A 24,813-nucleotide genomic window follows, 5' to 3' on the forward strand; every position below is an offset into this window, starting at 1 on the left:
TAAAATCCTCAAATCTTTTATATGTGTGGTTTGGTTCAGCTATCTAAAAGGCTTTCTCTTTCCTTTTCCAAATAAAGAAAGGTATGAATAAAAATGAATTCCCATATGATCAACTGTACTTCCTTTTTCCTACATTTGGAATTACAAATATATACCATGGAATACTACTTAGCCACAAAAAGGAATGAAATAATGGCATTCACAGCATCCTGGATGTAACTGGAGACTATTATTCTAAGTGAAGTAACTCAGGAATGGAAAACCAAACATCGTACGTTCTCCTTCACAAGTGGGAACTAAGCTATGAGGATGCAAAGGCATAAGAATAATACAATGGACTTTGAGGACTTGGAGAAAAGGCAGGGGGAGGGGTAAGAGATAAAAGACTACACATTGAGTACAGTGAACACTGCTTGTGTGATGGGTGCACCCGAATCTCAGGAATCATCACTATTCATGTAAGCAAACATCATCTGTTCCCAAAAACCTATTAAAATAAAAAATAAATTCAAAACCAACAAATAAAAAATAAAAAAATAAATAAAGGTCTGAATGGGGAAAAAAATAAATTACAAATAAATAAATGTAATTTGCTATTTGTACCTTGGTATGATAGGAAAACTCCTCTCAGATGACTGAATAATTATCTCTGTCATATAAAACTTGGTGGTTTCTAGAAACAAAAAAGAAAATTAAGACTCTCCTCAATACACTAATAATTTTATTGTGGGCATGTTGACTCCAAATTAGGATATCCCAAACTAAATATTAAATATACTGGTAAAATTAATATTCTGTAAACATTTTCCCAAAACTACTTAGTTTCAGAAGACAAAGCATTGGTCAGTACAAGGAGATAGTTCTGAAGCTTCTGTGTCTTTTTAGAAAATAATGCCCAGAGACTCTGCTCACATATACGGAAGATTATAAAAGTTAGTCACATCACAGGCATAGTGCACTTAGATAGAAATTAGTCACTGAGTTTCCTCAATTCTACAGAATAGCTACAAACCTGTAAGTCAATGAAAAAGACTTCTGGTTTGTTTTTGGTTGTGATGTACTATTTTCCCAGATAAAGGCAGTTCTAATGGCTTCCACTTGGTCTTTTCTACTATAATAGCCTCAATACACATGCTGGGGAACTAACGGGATTCTGTCAGCTGCTAAGTGTGTTAATTTGAGTTAAGCACTCTGGAATTCGGGAATAATCACAGGAAGCATTCAGGGATCCACTGGACCCACTGTGAGATGGACCTGAGTTAAAACTCTATTGATCACCTGACCCCATCCCCTACTCTAATTGGAAGGCCACAGTGATGTTTTGGGTCTTCTAGAATTGGTGTTCATTTAGAACCAGTGTCCAGCAGTCCCTAAAAGGTGTGATTATTTCCTTTTCCCCAGTGCACATGGGGAACTGTTACCCTGAGAAAGGCTATGGTTCCCTTTGTGGAAGCCTGGGAAAAAGATTCACAGTATAAATTTCAGGTAGCATAGTCTTTCGTTGAGGGCACCTGCCCTCTCCTTCATTCAAGGGGTCCTGGGTCTACAAAGGCTCAAGTGTGAGAATTGATTAAGGGGCCAGGACTCTCTGTTTTTATGATTCAAGCTTGACTTTTATTCACTTGACATAGAACTTTCTGCTTGTACAAATCAAGTAACATTTTAGCAGGCTTGCTATCTATTTCACTTCTAGACAACACCATGATCAACTAGCAAACATCATATAACTGAATAACTCAGATTATTCCAATTGCTGCCTTGACTTTCTGTCCATTACACTAACCACACCTACCTTGCCTTTGATGTTTGAGTGCTCCTACCTGAAAAGGGGTTTTTAATCATAGCATCCCAAAACATAGATGCGGTGAACCTCACATTAGAATCTACCCAGAATCTCAATGACTCTATTGATGTACAATTCTCACTAAATCTGGTTATCTGATTGCTTACAGAAAAATTTAAATAGATATTTAATAGACATAAATGTAAACACAACCATCTTGGAGTTCTGAAAAAATCTAAGAAAAAGTTTAATCTCACTAACAATGAAGAAAATGTACATCAGAATAAGATTTTTTTTGCATCAAACAAAATATTTTAAAATGATAAGGTGTAGTGCTGGATACGCTTATTTACATAGATGGATATGCTTATTCACACACTGCTGTGAGAACTGAAAATGACAGACTTCTGGAAAGCCACTTGGCAAAGGCCTTAAAATTGTATATGTAGGGCTGGGTGCGGTGACTCACGCCTGTAATCCCAGCACTTTGGGAGGCCGAGGTGGGCAGATACCTGGGGTCAGGCGTTTGAGACCAGCCTGGCCAACATGGTGAAACCCTGTCTCTACTAAAAATACAAAAATTAGCTGGGCACAGTGACTCCCGCCTGTAGTCCCAGCTACTCGGGAGGATGAGGCAGGAGAATTGCTCGAAACCAGGAGGTGGATGTTGCAGTGAGCCGAGATCATGCCACTGCACTCCAGCCTGGGTGACAGAACGTGACTCCGTCTTAAAAAAAAAAAAAAAAAATTGTGTATGTATTGTGACACCATAATTAAACATATAAGAATTTATTTCAAAAAATACTGGTATATGAAAACACTTATCTATAGTGATACTCATAATATCAATAGGAAAATACTGAAAACAAATGTCTAAAAATTGAGGATGGGTTAAATAAATATTCAGGTAACGTAATTGCATGCATGTTTCAAATTTTAAATAGGTCAAATTCAAACCAGAAATAATTAAAAATGAGGCTGTCATTAAAAATGGTGGTGTTGCCCAGGTATGGTGGCTCACACTTAATCCCAGCACTTTGGAAGGTGAAGGCAGGAGGATCACTTCAAGCCCAGGAGTTTGAGACCATCCTGGACAACAAAGCGACAGCCTGTCTCTACAAAAAATTCTTTTAAAAATTAGCCAGGCAGAGTGGCATGTGCCTGTAGTTCCAGCTACTTGGGAGGCTGAGGCTAAAAGGGGCCAAGGTACAGCTCGGGCCCCAGCTTCAGAGGGTACAAGCCTCAAGCCTTGGCAACTTCCTTGTGGTGACAAGCCTGTGGGTGCACAGGAGTCAAGAGTTGAGGTTTGGGAACCTCCGCCAAGATTTCTGAGACTGTATGGAAACGCCTGGATGTCCAGGCAGAGGTGTGCTGCAGGGCCGCAGCTCTCATGGAGAACCTCTGTTAGGGCAGTGCAGAAGGGAAAGGTGGGGTGGGAGCTCCCATGTAGAGTCCCCACTGTGGCACTGCCTGGTGGAGCTGTGAGAAGAGGGCCACGATCCTCCAGACCCCAGAATGATAGATCCATAGACAGCTTACACTGTATGCCTAGAAAAGCCACAGTACCTCAACACCAGCCCATGAAAGAAGCTGGGTGGGGCCGTACCTGGCAAAACCACAGGGCCAGAGCTGTTCAAGGCCATGGGAGCCCACCTCTTGCATCAGCATGACCTGGATGTGAGACATGAAGTCAAAAGAGATCTTTTTGGAGCTTTAAGGTTTGACTGCTTTGCTGGATTTCGGACTTGCATGGGGCCTTTAGCCCTTTGATTTGGCCAATGTCTCCCATTTGGAATGGGTGTATTTACCCAATGCCTGTACCCCCATTGTATCTAGGAAGTACCTAACTTGTTTTTGATTTTACAGTCTCATAGGCGGAAGGGACTTGCCTTGTCTCCGATGAGACTTTGGACTTGAACTTTTCAGTTAATGCTGAAACGAGTTAAGACTTTGGGGGATTGTTGGGAAGGCTTGGTTTTGAAATGTGAGCACATGAGATTTGGGAGGAGCCAGGGACAGAATGATACAGTTTGGCTGTGTCCCCACCCAAATCTCATCTTGAATTGTTGCTCCCATAATCCCCAGGTGTCATGGGAGGGACCTGGTGGGAATTAACTGAATCATGGGGGTGGGGTTTTCCTGTCCTGTTCTTGTGATAGTGAATAAGTCTCACAAGACCTGATGGTTTTATAAAGGGCAGTTCCCCTGCATACGCTCTGTTGCCTAATGCCATGTAAGACGTGTCTTTGTCCCCCTTCACCTTTTGTCATGATTGTGAGGCCTCCCCAGCCATGTGATACTGTGAGTCCATTAAACCCTTTTCTTTATAATTACCCAGTCTTGGGTATGTGTTTATTAACAGCATGAGAACAGACTAATACAGTTTCATTGTCTCATGGTTCTCCAGGCTGTACAAGCAAGCTTCCAGCATTTGCTTGGCTTCTGGTAAGGACCTTGGGAACCTGACAATCACGGTGGAAGGCAAAGAAGGAGCAAGGTGTCTCACATGGTGAAAGCAGGGATGAGAGAGAGAGGGGAGAGGTGCCACACACTTTTAAAAAAACAGATCTCATAGGCATTCACTCACGATCATGAGGACAGCACCAAGACATTCATGAAGGATCTGCCCCCTGACGCAAACACCTCCCACCATACTCTACCTCAAAAATTGGGGATTACATTTTATTATTATAAATTGGGGATTATATTTTATTATTATTTTATTATTTTATGAGATTTAAAGGAGACAAACATCAGAACTATATCACTGATATGGTTTGGATCTGCATCCCCACCCAAATCTCCTGCTGAATTGTAATCCCTAATGTTGGAGGTGGGACCCAGTGGGAGGTGACTGGATTATGGCAGTGGGTCCTTAATGAATGGTTTAGCACCATCCCCTTGGTGCTGTACTTGTGATGGTTGAGTGAGTGACTTCTTACAAGATCTACTAGTTTAAAAGTGTGTAGCACCTCCCCTCATTTTCTCTTGCTACTGCTTCCACTATTTGAGATGCCTCACTCCTCCTCTATTTTGTGCCATGATTGTAAGTTTTCTAAGTCCTCCCCAAAACCAGAAGCTGCTATGCTTCCTGTATAGCCTGCAGTACCATATGCCAATTAAACCTCTATTTTCTTTATAAATTACCCAGTCTTGGGTATTTCTTTATAGCAATGTGAGAACGGACTAATACAATCACTTTGCTTCCAAAATATCCTCCTTAAAATTTCTACTTTCTCCACCACCTACCCTAAACCAAACCCACCATGTATAGACAGTAAATCTGTGGGCTTTTCCTGCCTAAGTTGGGAAGATATAAGGTGACTAGGTCCGTCTGCCTCCCCAGGCAAAACAAAATTACAAACTTACTATTCTTTCCCAATACAGTAGCAGTTTTCCACTACTTAAATAGTTCTCAAATTGTTACTTCACTTTTGTTCATTTTCTAGTGCCCTAATATGGTTATTAATTTTTAAAATTGTCCAGTTTTGTACATGTTTTCTACAGAATAAAATTGCCCATTCTCTTCATGACACTATTTTGGGAAGTGGAATCCTAGTGATTTACTTTTAGAACAGATGTGGATATAGATCTCTTTTACCACCCCACACACAAACTCACATATACTGACCTTCTAATATACTTTTGTATCACACTACAATGTTTAGTTAAGTGAATATTCAGTGTTTACATTATTATTACTGTAATACTACCATGGAGATGTTTCTTTTCTTGTTCAACCTTTTTTCTTCTTCCTGCAGTGAATAACTGCTTCAATCACCTTTTAGCTAATTCTTTCCATATAATGAAATGGTTTGTCTCGAGATTAGCTGTCACATGTTGATATGGTTTGGCTCTGTGTCCCCACCCAAATCTCATGTCAAGTTGTAATCCCCATGTGTTAAAGTTGGGGCCTGGTGGGAAGTGATTGGATCATGGGGGTGGTCTCTAATGGTTTAGCACCATCTCCCCCGTCTCATGATAGAGGTATCACAAGATCTGAGGTTTAAAAGTGTGTGGCAGTTCCCTGCTCTCTCTCTCTTGCCCCCTTATGAAGAAGGTGCTTGCTTCTTCTTTGCCTTCTGCCATCACTGTAAGTTTCCTGAAGCCCTCCCAGCCATCTAGAACTGTGAGACAATTAAACCTCTTTTTTTTACGAATTACCCAGTCTCAAGTAGTTCTTTACAGCAGTGTGAAAATGGACTAATACCCATCAAACAAATCAAATAATTTATCAATTCCACTTTATAACTAAAAAAAAGAAAAACAAATCAGCCAGGTCTGTTGGCTCATGCCTGTAATCCCAGCACTTGGAAGGCTGAGGCAGGAGGATCACTTGAGTCCTGGAGTTTAAGATCAGCCTGGGCAACATATGGAGACCCCTCTTCTACAAAAAATTAAAAATTAGTCAGACATGGTGGTATGCACCTGTGGTCCCGGCTACTTGGGAGGCTGAGATGGGAGGATCACTTGAGCCCGGGAGGTTGAGGCTGCCATGAGCCATGATCACACCACTGCACTCCAGCCTGGGCAACAGAGTGAGACTATGTCTCAAAAAAAAAAAAAAAATCTTTATTGCAATCTTCTCTCCCATTTGCTTCAATCTAGGCTGCTATCCTGTAGGCCTGCTGCCCACTCCTTACCCTGGGACTTCCTTATCCTGCTCTCCTTTATTGTACACCTTGTTACCCAATTCCATGTCATCTCTTCCTAGATTGAATCCCTAGTTTCGGTGATTTATATTTTATGGTGAATTACTAAGAAAAACCTTTGAGAATTGTGTTTTGAGACTTTGTTATTTGCAAAATGGCTTTTATTATTTTCATATTTGACTGATAGCTTGACTGCGTATAGAATTCTGGGCTGAAATCTTTTTCCTTTCAAATTATGAAGGCACTGCTTCACTGCCTCCTAGCTTTCAGCTCTGCTGTTAAGAAGTTCAATGCTATTCTAATTCTTAATCTGTCTTATATTAACTGCCTTTTTCCCTCTGCAAACTTCATCCTTGGTGTTCTGCAATTATTCACTGTTGTGGCCTGAAGTGGCTTCCTTGCTATTCCTCTATTAATTACAGTGGGTACTTAGCGGTCCCTTTCAGTCAAGAAACTGAAGTCCTAGCTCTGCAAAATAGACTTGTATTTTTGGTATTTTTGTTATTGGATAATTTCCTACATTCTGTTGTCTCTATTCTCTCTTTCTAGAATTTCTATAAGATAGATGTTGGTTGTCCTGAAAGGCTCAATTCACTTATTCATTCAACAAATACCTGCTGGGTACTCACTATGTGCCAGACGTTACACTAAGTGCTGAGATTACAGGGATAGACAAGATAGACAATGTCTCTACCTTCAGGAAACTTAACTGATTACAAACATTTTTTGTACTTCTTTTTTTTTTTTTTTTTTTTGAGATGGAGTCTTGCCCTGTTGCTCAGGCTGGAGCGCAGTGGCACGATCTTAGCTCACTGCCATCTTCGCCTACCTGATTCAAGCGATTCTCCTGCCTCAGCCTCCCCAGTAGCTGGGATTACAGGTCCATGTCACCATGTCTGGCTAATTTTTGTATTTTTGGTAGAGACAGGGTTTCACCATGTTGGCCAGGCTGGTCTTGAGCTCCTGACCTCAGGTCATCTGCCCATCTCGGCTTCCCAAAGTGCTGGGATTACAGGTGTGAGCCTCCGTGCCCGGCCTCTTCTTTAATTTTCAATCTCTGTCTTTTGGTTTTAATTTCTGGCCTAATTCTTTACTTTTATCTTCCAATTCTTTGATTTTTTTTTTTGTGAAGCTATTACATTTTTAAATTCCACATTCTCTGAATTATGGAAGCAATATTAGTTTATTTCTTCAAGGGCATTTTTTTTTTAAAGATTTTCTTCTGCTGTATACATAATGTGTTTCTTCTCAGTGCTTTTAATTTGCTTGCTTAATCATTTATTTTCCTTGTTTTCTTTTTTGTTGATTTCCTCAAATATTTGGTGATTCTCGACAATTCATTTCAATTTTAGTGTAAGGCAGTGAAATGCTGAAACTTCTTGGGTATGGATACAAGGTTTGTTGACTGTAGGATGAGTGAATATAAGCTTTTTTTTTTTTTTTTAAGAGATGGAGTCTCCCTATGTTCTCCAGGCTGAAGTGCAGTGGCTTATTCATAGGTGCAATATTAGTGCACTACAGCCACGAATCCCTGGGCTCAAGTGACCCTCCTGCCTCAGCCTCCCAAGTAGCTGGGACTATAGGCATGCACCACTGTGCTCAGTTTAACCTCATTTTTGTTGAACAACGACACAACCTCATTTTTGGTTGAATGTCCCCAAAGAATCAGTGTCTGCAAGTCTTTTCTCTAGTTGGTATTCTTCCATTATTCAAAAAAAAAGGGTGTGGGGGAGGTCTTCCAATCTCCAACCTTGAGGATTACAGAAGCAAGTTGAAAATGAAGTGGGAAACCTAGAAGTCTAGTAGCTCTATATATACACTTTGAACCAATCATCCTGCTTCCAGCTCCTTGCCGCAGACTGCCTTCCCTGTCACCTGCTGCCTCCAAATTCTGACCTGTTTTGGGGCTCTACAGAGATTATTGGCCCACTCCTTATCCAAATGACCTACAGACACCGAAGCTGCAGCTCCCTGCAGGCTGCCAAGTGTGTTCCAAAAAAGTTTGTTTACATCTCTTGTTTATGTCATTGTCATCTCTTCTCCATTTCTCTTTGCCTTTGTAGATATACATCTTTTCATTCCTTAACTGACATTTTAACAGGACTTCAGGGAGAAAATAATTTAAAAATCAATTCACCTTATTTAACCAGAAGGCTTAACTTTTTCTAAGGTGTTGTTTCAGTGTCTTGCTTTCATTTTCCAAAAATGACGTTAAGGATGGTATCCTTTACTAACTCATTTTTCCTTTCTGGCTCACTGTGAACAAGTAACTACTTACAAGATTTTGACGATTAAACAAACAAATAAACAAAAAAAACCATCACCTGCCTTCCCTCAAGTACAATTGCTTCATGTAAATCACATCTTCTAACTAATTGTATTAAAAGTAATTATTCATCATCCACAAGCTAACACAGCATGTTGTAGTTCTCTAGACACTATAAACCATATCTTTAAACAGCAATGCGTTTTAATTATCAGGATTTTCATTATTATATTTTAAAGTAGTATAACAGAGTTTACATAAAATATAATCAATGCTACTGGGAAACAAAAAGAATAAGGGACAAAGTACAAAATTCAGAATGTTCTTTCTTCCATTTCAACAGGTCCTCTCCCATCCCCAGCCCCAAAATACAGCCCCAAGCCAGATGGCAGCCAAGAAAAACAACTTCTCCATCTCTGGGCACCAACTCTTCTGACTGAGGAGTTGTATTAAGAAAAAATCTCTGTTTTGTGAGTTACCAGGAAGGTAAAATTAAAAAAAAAAAAGAAAGAAGGAAAGAAAGAGAGAAAAAAGCTCCAATTTTCTTAAAATAGGCCCAAGAACAAACTTTATACTATTGCTTCATATCTACAAAGAGGCTATGAAACACTGAAAATGACTCAACTTCTTAATACTTAAAATTCAATACTCTGTACTTATGAAGGTCAAAATATACAAACTTCTTGGTATATTGGATGATATGTTAGTTGGGGTCTATTTTGAAAAGCACCAATTCCACAACATATATTAATCATCTATCTTTCCTATATACTTACTATAAAATATCATTCTGGCTTTTAAACAAGAAGCCAATCATTTTGGCTTCTTGTTATGAAATTCTTACCTGATGACACGGTCTCTCCCAACATTACCTTGCAACGCTTACAAATTACTTTGGTATTTGCCTTTGGTTCCTGTAGAACAGAAAAATGTCATTTAAATGTCATTCAGCTTTTCTTAAAAGGAATATATAATTTTAACATAGTCCCCAGAGTATACATTGAACTTTACATTTTATTCTGCCCTCTACTAAATACTGGGAATACATTTAGCTTATATGCATAATTCACATGCACAGAGATAATTTTTCAAGTCTTAAGAAACAATAAAGCACAGATTCACTGTTCCAAAACTAGCCACTTCTTGATAGTCCAAAAGTTGCCAAATAATTTGAATAAGTAGTACCTTACATTTCTAAAAAGCACTTCCAAATAGCCTTATAACTTAGAACAGGCAGATGGTGGGCAATAAAGACAGGGTTGATGAGTTGCCTCAACTCATGTGTATAGAACACAGAAGAATCAGAACTTGAACTCACACTATTTTGACTCCTAGTCCAGTGTAATTTATGTAAAAGTAACCTATAACCCTTAACTACAATAAATGAAAAGTTAAAAATATCTAGTCTGTTCATATACTTCCATTTTTTCCACTTAGGATCGGCACTGTAACTGGAAAGACAGGTAGTGCTCTGGGACAATTCCTGAAACAAACCTAACCTTCAAAAATCCAAATTCACTATTTGAGATACAGATTAAAATAGCTAGCATTTGCCTAATCAATAAACAAAGAATATGCCTTTTTGCATCCATAGTTAATACCTTTGTTAAAACCATCATTCCTCTCGTCCAGATATACTGTAACAAGGCAGAAGCCATATACAGTGGGCAGGGAAAAGGAGGTTCTGCAACTCTGGATACTCCAGGGTACCTTTTCTGGAAAACCACAGAACAGGTGTAGGCTGAAGTAAAGAAGGACAGTGACTTCTGATGTGGGATAATATGTGTATTTAATCAAAGGAAAAAATTTTTCACTTCACTGATTAATATACATTTAAGTATTTTTTCCTTGGCATAAATAATTTCCTGAAAAATTGCATAAAAAGTTCCATGGAACTCAGTTTAAATGTAACTGACAGAGCTGATGTTTGAATCTGGGTCTCTCTGATGCTAAAGCTTCTGAACACTATGCTAAGTGTTTTCCAAACAACAGCTCATGCGCCCCATTAGTGGGAACAAATTCATGGAACCAATTCAGTGGATTACTGTGTTTTGTTTTTTTTGTTTTGTTTTATTTTGTTTTGTTTTGAGACGGAGTCTTGCTCCATTGCCCAGGCTGGAGTGCAGTGGCGTGACCTCGGCTCACTGCAACCTCCACCTCCCGGGTTCAAGCAATTCTCTGCCTCAGCCTTCCTAGTAGCTGCGATTACAGGCACCTGCCACCATGCCCGGCTAATTTTTGTAGTTTTAGTAGAGATGGTTTCACCATCTTGGCCAGGCTGGTCTTGAACTCCTGACCTCGTGATCCACCCACCTTGGCCTCCCTAAGTGCTGGGATTATAGGCGTGAGTCACCACACCAGGCCTACTGTGTTTTTAAAAAATGAAATACAATAGAACAGAAAATATGACAGTGCTTCAAACACTGAGTAAGTACTGCTTCAAGAAACTTTTATTTGAGGTGTGTTTGTGTATGTGTGCATGAGTGTGTGTGTGTGTTATCAGATCTTGATGTAAAAAAATATATTCAATGCTGGGAGCCATGGCTCATGCCTGTAATCCCAGCACTTTGGGAGGCCAAGGCAGGCGGATCATGAGGTCAGGAGTTTGAGACCAGCCTGACCAACATGGTGAAATCCCCATCTCTACTAAAAATATAAAAATTAGCTGGGCATGGTGGTGCGCGCTTGTAATCCCAGCTACTCAGGAGGCTGAGGCAGGAGAATCACAGGAACCCGGGAGGGGAAGGTTGCAGTGAGCCGAGATTGTGCCACTGCACTCCAGCCTGGGCAACAGAGCAAGACTCACTCTCTCTCTCTCTCTCTCTCTCTCTCTCTCTCTCTCTATATATATATATATATATGTATGTATATATATTCAATTAGAGGTCAAAGTCAAGAGCAACAGCACAATTCATATTGGGGTCTTTCTCTATGGCCTATTCTTTCCCCCAGCCTCAAACACATGCAACAGTAAAAAAATCCGTAAATGCCTACAGCTCTTCTATTTAAAAACTTCTGAGATGAATCCCTTCATACACTGAATTAACCTTCAGTAACATAAACACTTATTCCATTTTTTCCTGGTTTAGCTGCAGTATTTGGACAGATTCTATAGCCTTCCTCAAAAGTCTCTGCTGAGGAAACAAAAGCACACATGAACTTCATAAGTCAGTTCAGTACTGGCTCATACTTTTATCCAGGCACACTCCCAAAGTGGGCCCCACAGTGTGCCATCTCTGGCCATTGCACTGACATCCTTATCAGGCACATCACAAATGGCAGGTCTCAGAGCCTGACCCAGGTGGGAAACTGGATGGGGTCATTCCCATGAGAGGTAAGAGACAGACACAGAAACCTAGGAAGGTGCCAATTTATTCAGGTTCAGGAAGAACAGAACTCAGAAAGCCAGTATGGTCTACAAAGGGTGCCATTCTGGCAGTTTAATGCTTTCTTACAGTAAAACATACCTGTATGGCTCCAAGTTGATATTAAAAATATTTTTTAAAGAGTACTATTTTGTACAAGTTAAATCTGATCACACTCATTAAATGTTACCAAAAACTAAGGGCTTTATTAAAAACTAATATTGGTATTGTAATAGCAATGCTTGAAAAGAAAGAATTTTTCTATTTGAAGCAGAAAATTTTTTTTCAAGTGCTCTGATATGTACTTCCTTTGTAATTGCTATCACAGAACATCTCACTTTGTCTTTCAAGGGGGCAGGAGAAGTGTTTTTTGTTTGCTTGTTTTTAAAATAAGATTCTACCCTTATCAGACATGGGTAATCAGGATTTAAACATCCGATCAACAATAACCAAATTACCTCAATCACATGTGTAGCTCTTGATTCAAACAAACCTATGCTAGAAGATTCTTTTAAGACAATTGATAAAATCTGTATATGGCCTGGTATTGTATCATCAAGGAATAATTGTTAATTTTATCAGGTGTGATAACGGTGTGGCGACATTTTTAAAATTCCTATTTTTAGACGTAGGGATAAAATGACAAGACTGTTTTAAAGCACTTCAGGAAAAAAAAGAGCAGATGAAGCATACTTAATGAATCCATATTGAAATTCATAATACTATTTTTTTATACTTGTGAATACTTACAGAGTTTGACAACACATTTTTCTAAGAAAACAAAAAAGACACACTTACGGATTTAACAAAACAAATTGCCAAAATCAACTAATTATTACTAAGTACTCCAAGAAAGAAAAAAAGTAAAGATGTTAGTCATCCTTGCTAGCAGTAATATTAATGTAATCAAAGATCAATTTTATTTGCTCTTTAAAAAAGAATGAAGCCTTGAATAATATCTTGAATCTTATAAAAGGATGAAATGCCATCTTTATCATCCCATTATTATATAGTTTTTTTTTTAGACGGTGTCTCGTTCTGTCACCAGGCTGGAGTTCAGTGGTGCAATCTTGGCTCACTGCAACCTCTGCCTCCCGGGTTCAAACGATTCTCCTGCCTCAGCCTCCTGAGTAGCTGGGACTACAGGCCCCCGCCACCACGCCCGGCTAATTTTTTGTGGTTTAGGAGAGATGGGGTTTCACCATGTTGGCCAGGATGGTCTCAATCTCCTGACCTCATGATCCACCCACCTCAACCTCCCAAAGTGCTGGGATTACAGGCATGAGCCACCGCGCCCGGCCCAAGATGCAAAATTTGTATTATGTGGGTAGGCACAAAATAGCACAAGAGAGATGATAAATAAATACACCAATAGGGAAATCTTCAGCAGGTATCTTTTAAAAATAAGTAGATACTGCTGCAACAACAAAGCCTCCAATAAAGTATTATAAACTCTAAAAGGCTATGGAAGAAAAGAAATAGCGTTGGGCTTCATGTTTGTTTGTGCTGTTTTTAAAAGCAGATCTTTTTAATTAAACATATTATAACACATAAATTTCGTTTAAAGAGATTCTCTGCTTTGTAATGCATTTTTCTTCACCTATCCTTCAAGGAAATAATAAGGCAAGTTGTGTAATGAAGCAGCCTAGCAGTGTGGGAACTCTACAGAGCAAACCTCAAAGACAGACATTGTTGTGGACTAATTAAGTCAATGTATCTGAGACACCGCAGGGCTGCTCAGAGAGGTGGATTAGCCTCGTGTCCTCCCTTTCATTTTCCCTTTGTGTTGTTTCAATTTCTAAGGACCCTTGATATTGTCTCATCAAAAAAATGTTGCCCAAGAGATACCATTAGGATGCTTTGTTACTATGTGACATTTCAAAACCCTGCTAGATGGCTAGACTGGGTGATAGGAGAAATAGGTTTTCAATAGCACAGAACAGCCTTGTTCCCACAGGAGCCTTGAGAGCGCTGTTTACGCAGTCCCTCCAAATTTATGTTTCTATTTTGGTCACAGGCACACTCTTTGGACTGCTACAATATACAAAATTAAAGAGAGACTTTCATCTAGGCTAACTTGAAGAAAATCTTTTCAACAGCAGCTTGTCATGACAGTACAGAATTTCCCACAGTCTCCTTGATACTAAAACTGTAATGTCTAAAAATATGATGGGTCTTTCTTTAATGGATAAGATAGCTGTTTACTATGAAGAGAAATTCTTGTAAATGGCATCACATAACTGATAAAGATGTAAATGTGAAGAATATATTTCAGCACAGAGCGCTGAGTTTATTTAAAAGGGAAACATGGTTTCTCTCATTTAATCTTTCTCTACTACTTTTCTGCTCACAACTTCCAAATATTTTTGAAATGTATAGCTTAATCATAAAGATGAAATTTAAAACACATATAAAGTATTAGCATATATTTAGATTAAAATACAAATTTAATTAATCATATTAAATACAACAAATGTATATTAACTTACTATTTATCTTTTAAAATATAAAATGTAAAGTACTACATTTCACCAAAGTGAACCTTATTTAGATAAAGGGATTTCTGTTTATGGTGTAAAATGAGGCACTTAAATAATTTTATCTGACAACAACTTAACCTCCACATTTGACGAATTTCCTTCATTTCCCTCAGAATAGTTCTATAAACTAATTTACAACCTAAGAGCTGCCTACCTACTGCATATTTCCTGCAGTCGCTCAGTTCTTATTACAAAAATTAAATGAGTTCTGAATGAAATTTAAAATACAATGTTTTTGTTCCCACCAATAATCAGATGTTAAAATGATTCTCTGGGAATGATTTTCTTTACTTTTTAAATAATATCTGTATTGACTGGCCATCAGTGGAATGATTTCTCACATGGGCCAAGCCAATGCCATTGATTTTCTTTTAAAATAAAGTAAAACACTTGTTCTCTGTAGCGAGAGAAAACTGCCTTCTTCCCAAAGCAACTTATGCAGCAAGAGCCACCTGACCTCACACTGTCAAGCACCAACTCAGACCCTGCAACACAAGCTTTATCTCCATTCCTGGGCTCCTCCATTCCTCTTTTTACTTGATGACATCTCCATTTATGACTTCAGCAGAAGTCTAGACCATGGGCAGAAATAGTAAAATACCTCAGCCTAATAGTATAATAGATATCCTGGAGCAAGAGAACACTTTTAACTTAAATCAGACTATTTAGGATAAAATGCACACAAATTATGCAATATTGTCCTAAGAACAAGAAAGCAGGGCATTTTGTTTGTAAAATGGTAGCACTCGCAATTCTATGCCTGCAGAGGTCTTCCTCTCCTTATTCTTCCAGGCCCTTGTGGCTGTTTTAGTTTAAAGCCATATGCTCTTCCTGTTTTGATAAAGCAGCGATAGCGATGACAGTTGAAAATAATGAATTTTGGCCTTTACAGCAGTCTATGTAACAAGCCCTTAATTAGGAAAAGATTGAAGAAGCCAGTATCTAAGACAGCCTCTAAATTACCATTTATTTTGAAATGATATTTTACCAATTTACAATGGTTGTCAGAAGAAACACAGCACATCTCCACTGGGGATAGTTCAGGTCTTTGCTGCCACAAACTGGTTCTTAAATTCACCAAGAAGAAAGAGTCTCCAATAAAACAGTCATTCTCTTGCGGATGAAGTGGTTTATTAGCAAAGGGGTCAGGATGACAACACCATTCTCCAACTAGAGCTCCCCAGTTCTCACTCGGCAGTGGGAGCACCCTGAGGAGCTTCCTAGTGGAAAGAGGAAAAATCATTTTTCACAGAACAAAATGGAACTAACATTCTCTTAATTAAATGAGCATAAAAGATGAAAGAAACTCATTAACCACAAGGCTTGCAATGCTAATTTTTTCCCCAATTATAAAAGTAATATATACTCACTACAGCTAATTTTGAAAATGCAAGGAGGTACAAACAAGGAAAAATCAACCTTTATCTCACTACCCAGAGATAAGTAACTAAACATGACAATGTATTTCTTTGCCATCCGTTCAAAAGATATATCTGTACATATTGCACGAAGTTTAAGAATGGTGAATAAACACACTATATCTTGCTTTTGTTGTTTTATTTAGATGAATCCTAATTAGTCCACAATATTCTATTCCATAAGTACATCAAAACTTTTGAGATCATTCCCTCAACTGTTAGATATTTAGGTTTTGAGTTTTTCATTGTCAATAACTCTGTGATGAATGTTCCTGTTAGAATATTTATGAACATATCTATTTTCCTTGGAAAGAATCTTATATAAGTGTGAGATGATAAGCACAAACTATATGCATATTTTAAAAACCAACACCTATTTGGTGAATTTCTTTCCAGAAAGGCTGTGCCAATCTATAATTCTTCCACTCACCCTTTTCATAAATGAATACTATCATTTTTCCATTTCTGCATTAGTAATAGGTGAAAGTATTTTCAATGCTGCTTTAATTGGCAACTCTTAAATTACTGGTGAGATTCACCTAGTTTTTCTACTTATAGTCTACTGTGTTTCTTCTGTGAATTGTGATTAGTGACTATTTTCCAGGGTGGTATTACTATGTTCTTATTAATTTGTAAAAATGTGTTTGATATTAAGAGTATTAGCCTTATGCTTCTTAACCTGTTACAAATTTTTTTGGTGTTACTGCCTTTTATTTTGGTTTACGTGTCTTAATGGTCAGATCACCTAACAACTTTCTTCTATAATTTCTTCTATTACTATATTTTAGTAAACTTTTCATTTTGGAATAATTTTAGATTTACAGAAAACTTACAAAGGTAGTATATTAGTTCCCATATACACTTCACCCAGATGGCCCTAAAGTTACTATTTTATGATACCATGGTAGATTTGTCAAAATTACACACTTTGAATTTCACCTGTTTTTCCACTAATATCCTTTTTTTCTGTTCCAAGATCTAATTCATAATAATACTTTGCATTTAGTCATCATGTCTTCCTAGTCTCGTCTGGTCTACAATATTTTCTCAATATTTCCTTATTTTTCAGAAACTTGAGATTTTTGCAAAGATCAGGTATTTTACAGAATATTCTTCAATCTGAGTTAGTCTAATATCGTCTCAAGATTAGGCTGGTGGTATGGATTTGGGGCAAGAATCTCATAGAAGTGAAATGTACCCTTCTCATCACATCATATCAGAGAATATATCATATCAACACAACTTAGTGATGCTAATCTTGATAACTTCGTTAAGGTGATATCTGCTAAGTTGCTCCTTCTAACAAAACACAAATACTAGTAAATTAATGTACATTCAGATGTTATAAGTTAAAATATTTAAAACGTTAATGCTACTTTTTTTTTTAACAATTCCCCCATGTTAACCATTTTCCTTTGATTTCCCCAATCAACTGAGTTGCATAAAAGGGCAATTACAGTTCAGAAGAGGGTACACAATTTATAACTGCAGAGAACAAAGCTAGAAACAAGAAAGGCTGATTTTAGTTTAACATCAGGAAGAACTTTTCCTTTGAAATTAGTATACGCTGCACCATTGGTATCATCAAGGTGCTGAGCCTGTTAAGCATACTGAGAAGTGATTCTTTCAACATACATTTCCTAAAAGTCTACTATGAATAAGGCATTCTACTGGCACAAAATATGAACACATACAGTCGTCTCTCTTAAGATACTCATGTTCTAGTAAGAAATATAGACCTATAAACAAATAACAAAAGCACATGTTATAAATGCTGGTAACAGAGTAACGGTTCTAAATTCTTGCAGTGGGGGGGGGGGGGGGGGGGGGCGGGGCGGTGGTGCCAGGGGGAGCAGTACAGATCCCTTTGAATATTTAAGAAAAGTGTTAGCCTCTTTCCTCAAATGTACATTTCTACAAGCACACAAAATCTGCATATTACTTTAGGGGATTCATGGATCCCCAAGACCAATCCATGAATTCAAGGCAATATACACAAAGTGCTACAAGAATAGATTGTACATAGACTTCAGAGAAGAGGTAATATCTGAGCTGGCCTTTGAAAGATAAATAGTAGTTCTCCAGGCAGTGAAAGGAATTAAGGGCATCATGGAAGAAACAATATGAAGGTAGATGCCATATATGTTTACCTTGCCACTGTATTTCTACTGTCTTACATTGCTCCTAACGCATAGCACGAGCTCTTAAATATTTGTTGAAGAAATGAACTAGCATATTTTGATAACTATAATGTGTGAAGCCCCTGGCTGTGTCTGTTGCACACTGGAATTAAGGGGTTAAAAAACCTTTTCCCTTGCTGCTTGAGAATCTGACCTTTGGTTTAGCCACCTAGCTCTGTTACCCTGGAAACCAGGTAGGAGCTTAGGCATCGACAATATTGCTAGGCAACACTGCTTACGTAAAAATGATCCTTGGTTGGTAAACTGCATCTGAACCAGGAAGAAACATGAATGAGCTGTAAATGTCTGATAGGATACCTTGGCCTTCCCTGAATGCAGTCTCTTCTTGGGAACCCTACAAACTATATCAAGAATTGTTACAAGAGATACTGGCTGCTTAAGGCAGGAGGCTTCTTCTGAGCCAGGGCAGCTCCCGTACCTCACTGATGCGGAGCTTATGCTTTGTACCTGGAACTACGTCGTGTGGGGAGACAACAGTCCCCAGAAAGGCATGTGAGCTGTCATTTGTGCAAACATGCAGAGCCCCTGCTGAGAGGAATTATTGATGCTGCCCTGCTGGCAAGCTGGCAAGGAATGTGGCCTGTGGTAGCCCTGTGAGTCCACATGTTTAGTTAACTTAAAAAGACCCTTGGTGGGCACTAAACACACCTTATTTAATGCTCGCAACAACTTTGTGAGACAAGAAATACCATTTTCCTGTACAGAGGAGGAAAGTGAGGCTCAGAAATGTTAAATAATCTGCATTAAGCCGGGCACGGTGGCTCACGCCTGTAATCCCAGCACTTTGGGAGGCCCAGGCAGTCGGATTACAAGGTCAGGAGATCGAGACCATCCTGGCTAACACGGTGAAACCCCGTCTCTACTAAAAATACAAAAAATTAGCCGGGAGTGGTGGCGGGCGCCTGTAGTCCCAGCTACTCCGGAGACTGAGGCAGGAGAATGGCGTGAACCCAGGAGGTGGAGCTCGCAGTGAGCCGAGATCGCGCCACTGCACTCCAGCTTGGGCGACAGGGAGACTCCAGCTCAAAAAAAAAAAAAAAATCTGCATTAAGTTCACAGAATCAGAAGTGATCAGTAATGGCAGGTCCTTAGAATATATTCCTTCCCTGGCAATGCAGAACAGCCATAGAGGAGACTTGGGCAGGTAGGATGGTGGCAAACTGTGTGTTCCAGGCCACGCTAAGGGGTAGGGACTTGGTACCTCAGGTGGGTAGGAAGCATTACAGAATTTTAAGCAGAATAACAGGTCAGATTTGAATTTTACCAAGAAGCAGCAGCAGCAGAAGAAGAGGGCAAATAAATTGCCTGTTTAGAGTGGGAGGGAGTTAGGCCTAAATAGGCTCCCGGACTTTCTCCATCATTAAGATCTTTTGTCTCCTGACACACTGCATGTAGTGCCAATAAACAAACCCTCAATACAGTGCAAAAGACAACAATGTCAAAACCCCCTACATGATCAGGGAAATAAAACTGCACCAAGAGTTACAGAGATCTGGGAGACAACTCACATTAACACAAAATACGATATTTTAAACTTAATGTGACCACATATCATGTGAATAAAAGCTATAATATATCCTAGAACCATCTACATAAGACACCAGGAGCAAGAAAGTGCCTAATCTGCAAGTCATTGCAAAGATATAAGAGTTTTTAAAGCAGAAAAAATTTTTTTGATGTTTTGAAGAAAACATAAAACATTTAAGAACAAAAGATTTTAATCATTGCTTTACTGAAAGCATATTTATCTAAAACCCTGAAAAATATACTTTGATATGATCTACTTCCCAAAAGAACTTTCAAAATAAAATAGATACCATTTTTTTCAAGGTTTAGTTTTTAGGTAGAAACCTGGTGGAGCTCAAAAAAACAGTGAAATGATTTCCTGAATTTTCTCTCAGCCTAAGATTCTATAATGAACAGCAACACAAATTCACAAATTAAAATTTCCTAGTTATTTTTAATGTACCATGAGCACAAACTTTTAGAAAACTTAAAATATCCAAATGATATTGATGTTTAATACTTAAACATATACACAAGAAAATGTGTGCCCCTTAACTTTAATAGAGGTAAAGAAAAATGAAGAATGTGAAAATAAAGAAACATACATAAGAAAATAAAATTGTGCCCCTTAGCTTTAAAATGAACCATTAATCAGTGATAATAACAATGGTAATAACAGCTTTTACAGACTGGATTATAATCAAGTGGACATTAAGAATATTAATAACATCAACTATCTAAAGCTCAAAATATGGCTGCTGGAATTAGATAAATTCAAGTGACATTCTCCAACTGGCAGGCCACAAATCCTATAAAACTAGCTTTAGCACTTTAATATTATTACATACATAGTATGATCTGACCCATAAAAGTATAATTTTATTCCAAAAGTTTGTACAGTATTACCAATAGTGCAGTTGGTGACTGTACTCTTTTTTAACCTCTTTGTAGAAATTTGACTGTATTCTTGGGAGTAGTTATTTTCAGGTTACAATTGTAGCTGGTCTGCCAAGTGGATCAATCAAGTGGTTGGATATCCTGACATCTCATATTTCCAAAGATCCCATCTTGCTGGTTTCCCTCTAGGGTCTCAATGCCCTCATAAGATCTAGGCTGACACCTAGCACTACCCTGCCAGTGCAGGGAGAACAGGGCGAACCATCCAGAGACCTCGGGAGAGCCACTCTGTTTCAAATCATCTGAAAATCAAAAGGCTTGAGTTTGAAAGTTTGGCCAACTGATTTCATTCACATATGAGATGAATTTATTTCTAAAATACATAAATTCCAAACACAAGGACTATTTGGCTGTTTCTGAGACTATTCACAACAAAATAAATTTTATTATTATTGCTGGATATTAGGGCCCATTAATCTTAACAAGAGCATAATAAAAAATTACATACATTCACACAAATTTTACAGAAAAACTGCTAATCTGGTAAAATGTAAATTGGAGAATTTTATTATAAAATGAGGCATTATTTGGTTTCAAATAACCACAACAAATAGCTAAGAATATGTGACCTTAAATTAAGAAAAAACATTGCTATAATTAGCAGATATCATGTACCCTGGTGCTAGTATTAAAAGCCATTAATGAGTCTTACTGTTTAAACTGTCTTCTGTATCTTATTTCTATAATTAAGTTGACAAGAACCTTTTTAATTTTTAAAAAAAAAAGAATAAGCATTAGTCCCACACTATCAAATAATCATGAATCACAAAGTACATGAAACCCCAAATACAAATGAGGTTCATTGATCAGGGAATTTTCATGTTTCATAGCACTCTAACAGGCTTATCTAATCCATCTTCCTCATTTTACAGATGAGGAAACTGGACCCCAGGAAATTAATGTAACATGCTCCCAGATAATAAGACTAGCCAGTAAGCAGATCTTAACTCTGTTCCCCTGCTCCTACAGAGGTGCTCCCAATACAGAGAAATCAACATATTCCAAGGTACCTTCTTGGGAAATATGTTTACAATTAGTTGATTTTGGGCACATACATGCTCTTTTGAAAACCTTTGGTATTGTTTTCTATTTAATGAGCACAAAATTGTCCTTACCACTCACATAAAACAGATAACTGAGGGAGAAATAAGAACACTGGGTTTGACATTAACAGTCAACATGAAATCCATGTGCAGCTACTTAAGGAAGCATCTTTTTCCATACAACTCAGTCACAGGGCATGCCACCTAAGAGTTAAAGGTAAGCAAAGCCTTGAGTCATTTACTAAGGATTTCTCTGCATTACTGAAGAGGCATGTCACAGGTGTGACATGAAGAGGTTTTTGGGTAAGCCTTGCTTAAATGAGGCAAAGGCTAAGTCAAGTCCACTGTTTCTCAGAGAGAAAAAGAGAAAGGGAATTCATTTCCTTGGCACAGGCCAAGTATGTGAATCACAGTCTTGAAACAAAAAGGTTTGAAACACTAAACTAGATAATTTGCTAGTTTGCTAATAAGAACAATTTGGAAAAGGGGGTAGAAAGTCTATAAAACCAATTTAAAAGACCTTGTTGAGCATTAACTATTACATATTGACAAGTTTGGAAAACAGGCCTTATTAGAAGGCTGTATTAGAAGAACCTGAGGTAGTACAAACACAACTTCCCAGCTACTAAGTCATGAAGCTGGATTTCAAACCCAGGTCCCATTCTCCTGCTCCTGCCTCCAGGGCCTGCTGATGGTCAGGGTTAGGGAGAGTGAGTGCTGCCCTTTTAGTTCCCAGTTCCATGACTGTAAAAGGGACTGACACAGAACATACAGTTCCTGAACAGAAAAAATGGGGGCAACAGATAAAAGATTTTTCATATTATCATCCTGTTCCAAAGAAACACAAATAACAGCCAATAATGAACCAGCATATCCTTTACTGTAAGCAGAACCCGGAAATACTGTTACACTGATTTAACATGTTCCAACTGTAACTTCTAGGAATCCCTATTTTTGTCTAGGAATGAATGTTTCAGAAACTTCATCTGAGAATTCAACCGAAGCCTAAAACAGACTGAGAGAAGGAAAACACTCTTGGTTCAACTACAATGTAAACTGAGATCCCCTGAACCTTTCAGGATAAAGTGGGCCTGTCACCGAGTACATGCAGTAACTTCAACCCTTAGGTAATCCAAGCAAAGATGAGGTTCCCTCCTCTGCAAATTTAAAGTCACCTCATTTCTTAAGACAGTCACTCTGAGGATCCTCCATTTGTAACCTCTCACTTATGCCAGAGTAACTCTGTGCCATCTCATCTACCTGGGACACTGCCAGAAATCAGGAAGCAAGCAAGAGAGGTTGGTAGAAGGCCAAAACAAACATGTCAATGTTTATTCAATTCAATCCAGCAAAAACTGATTGAGAGCATACTATTTATGAGGGACAGTGCCTGATGCTGAGGATGATGATGATGATGATAAGAACAGTAATTACAGCAGTAGCTAATACATACTGAATGCTTGCCACATGCCAGGCACTGTCATAAACACTTAAACTCACTCCATTCTCCTAGCAACCATATGAGGTAGGTCCTACTGTTAGCCACATTTTTGCAATAAAAGAATTGAGGCACAGAATGGTTAAGTAACTTGCCCAGAGTCACACAGCTAGTAAATGGCAGGTGCAAACCTAGTTGCTCTGGCTTCTGAGTCTGTACTACTAGACAGACTCAGAAGGGACTACACTATACTGCATTCTCAAAAGAGTAGGGATAAAGGATACAGGGGACAACAAGATTATCTGCACTCCGAGAGCCTACAGTTTAATTGTGAAGACAGGCAAATAAACCTTAGAGGAACACCTAAACCAACCCAGGGTTGAGAGAAGGCTCATAACAGTACCTGTCCTGTCAGCTGAATTCTGAAGTTCAGGTAGGAGCCAACGAGGGGGAGACAGGGTGTGGGGTGCATTCCTCCAGGAAAGGAAGTTACTTTCATAAGGCCCCAGGGTGAAAAAAAAATCATGAAAAGGCTGTGGGGCTGCACACTGATCACCAGAGCTGTGTACAGAATGCCAGTCAATAATGGCATGTTTTTTGTGGGGAGGAGGAATAGGTTGGGGAAAGAGATATGAAATGTGAGGGTGGAGAGGTAAATAGAGGTAAACTCATAAAGGTCCTAATGTAGCATGTTTCTGGAATTTACATTGGAGAAATGGGGGGCCATGGAGGGGTTTGACCAGTAGAGCCTGATGCATTTGAGAACAATTACTTAGTTGTGCTTAAATAGATCAGATGAGAGGACAAAACTACAGGGAGGCTCAATGGATAAGAAATTGGCAACAAGTGTAATTAGGTGAGCAAACAGTGGCCTCAACGAAGGTAGAGGCACTGGGATGGAGGAAAGTGGACTTATGTAAGACACGCTATGAAGAAAGTAGCAAAAGAACTTGGCAACTGACTATGGGGGGAACCCCTTAGAGCAAGCTGACCCACGTTAGAGCATATGGCCCAAAGGCTTTGAATGTGTCCCAACACAAACACGTAAACTTTCTTAAGACATGAGATTTTTCTGGCAATTTTTAAAAAACTCATCAGCAATTGTTAGTGTTAGTGTATTTTATATGTAGCCCAAGACAGTTCTTCATCTTCCAGTGTGGCTCAGGGAAGCCGAAGGCTTGGACTCCCCTGCCTCCAGAGGGAGGAACTTCTGGCAACACCAGGTTTCTACCCTGAGTACACAGGTAGAAGTACAGCATTACTGAGATAAGGAACACTGGAAGAGAAGCAGGTTTCAGATAGGAAGGATCCGTTCACTTATAAGTCTTAGGAACATGGCTCAGGAAACCCATCTAATAAAGAACTCTAAATTCTTTAAATAGTATTAACAATAATTAGGATTTAATCTGTCTCTCCAGCTGATGAATGACTCATGGCTGAAATTTTAGGAGGAAGGATTTGTGCCCAAGAAACAAGAAGGCTGACATGAGGGACAAAAGAAAAAGAAATTAAAAAGCCTTTGGGACTGTAAAAAAAAAAAACCCAAAACAACAACAACAAAAAAACCAGCAAAGAGTCCTTCCCATCTCAACAGGGCAATCACAGCACATGGCAAGAATAAATGACAAAATTAACCTAATCATT

The 24,813-nt window shown here is 38.6% G+C and overlaps 1 protein-coding gene across 7 annotated transcripts in view; it reads right to left on the reverse strand.

The window, feature by feature from the left end:
• UBE3D (ubiquitin protein ligase E3D) overlaps window positions 1–24,813 on the reverse strand; it is a 185,922-nt gene that overhangs the window by 148,968 nt on the left and 12,141 nt on the right. For 4 of the 7 annotated variants that reach the window (XM_054492809.2, XM_054492813.2, XM_054492814.2 and 1 more), the window contains exons 4-7: window positions 15,595–15,826; window positions 10,303–10,416; window positions 9,546–9,615; window positions 604–673 (exon numbers count right to left, since the gene is read on the reverse strand). In XM_054492809.2, the coding sequence (XP_054348784.1) occupies window positions 604–673; window positions 9,546–9,615; window positions 10,303–10,416; window positions 15,595–15,826 (486 nt within the window). The remainder of the gene's footprint in view (window positions 1–603; window positions 674–9,545; window positions 9,616–10,302; window positions 10,417–15,594; window positions 15,827–24,813) is intronic. The other 3 variants (XM_054492810.2, XM_054492817.2, XM_054492819.2) reach the window with 1 other exon arrangement.

This window comes from Pongo pygmaeus, chromosome 5 (genome assembly GCF_028885625.2).
Source record: "Pongo pygmaeus isolate AG05252 chromosome 5, NHGRI_mPonPyg2-v2.0_pri, whole genome shotgun sequence".
Classification (NCBI taxonomy): Eukaryota; Metazoa; Chordata; class Mammalia; order Primates; family Hominidae; genus Pongo; species Pongo pygmaeus.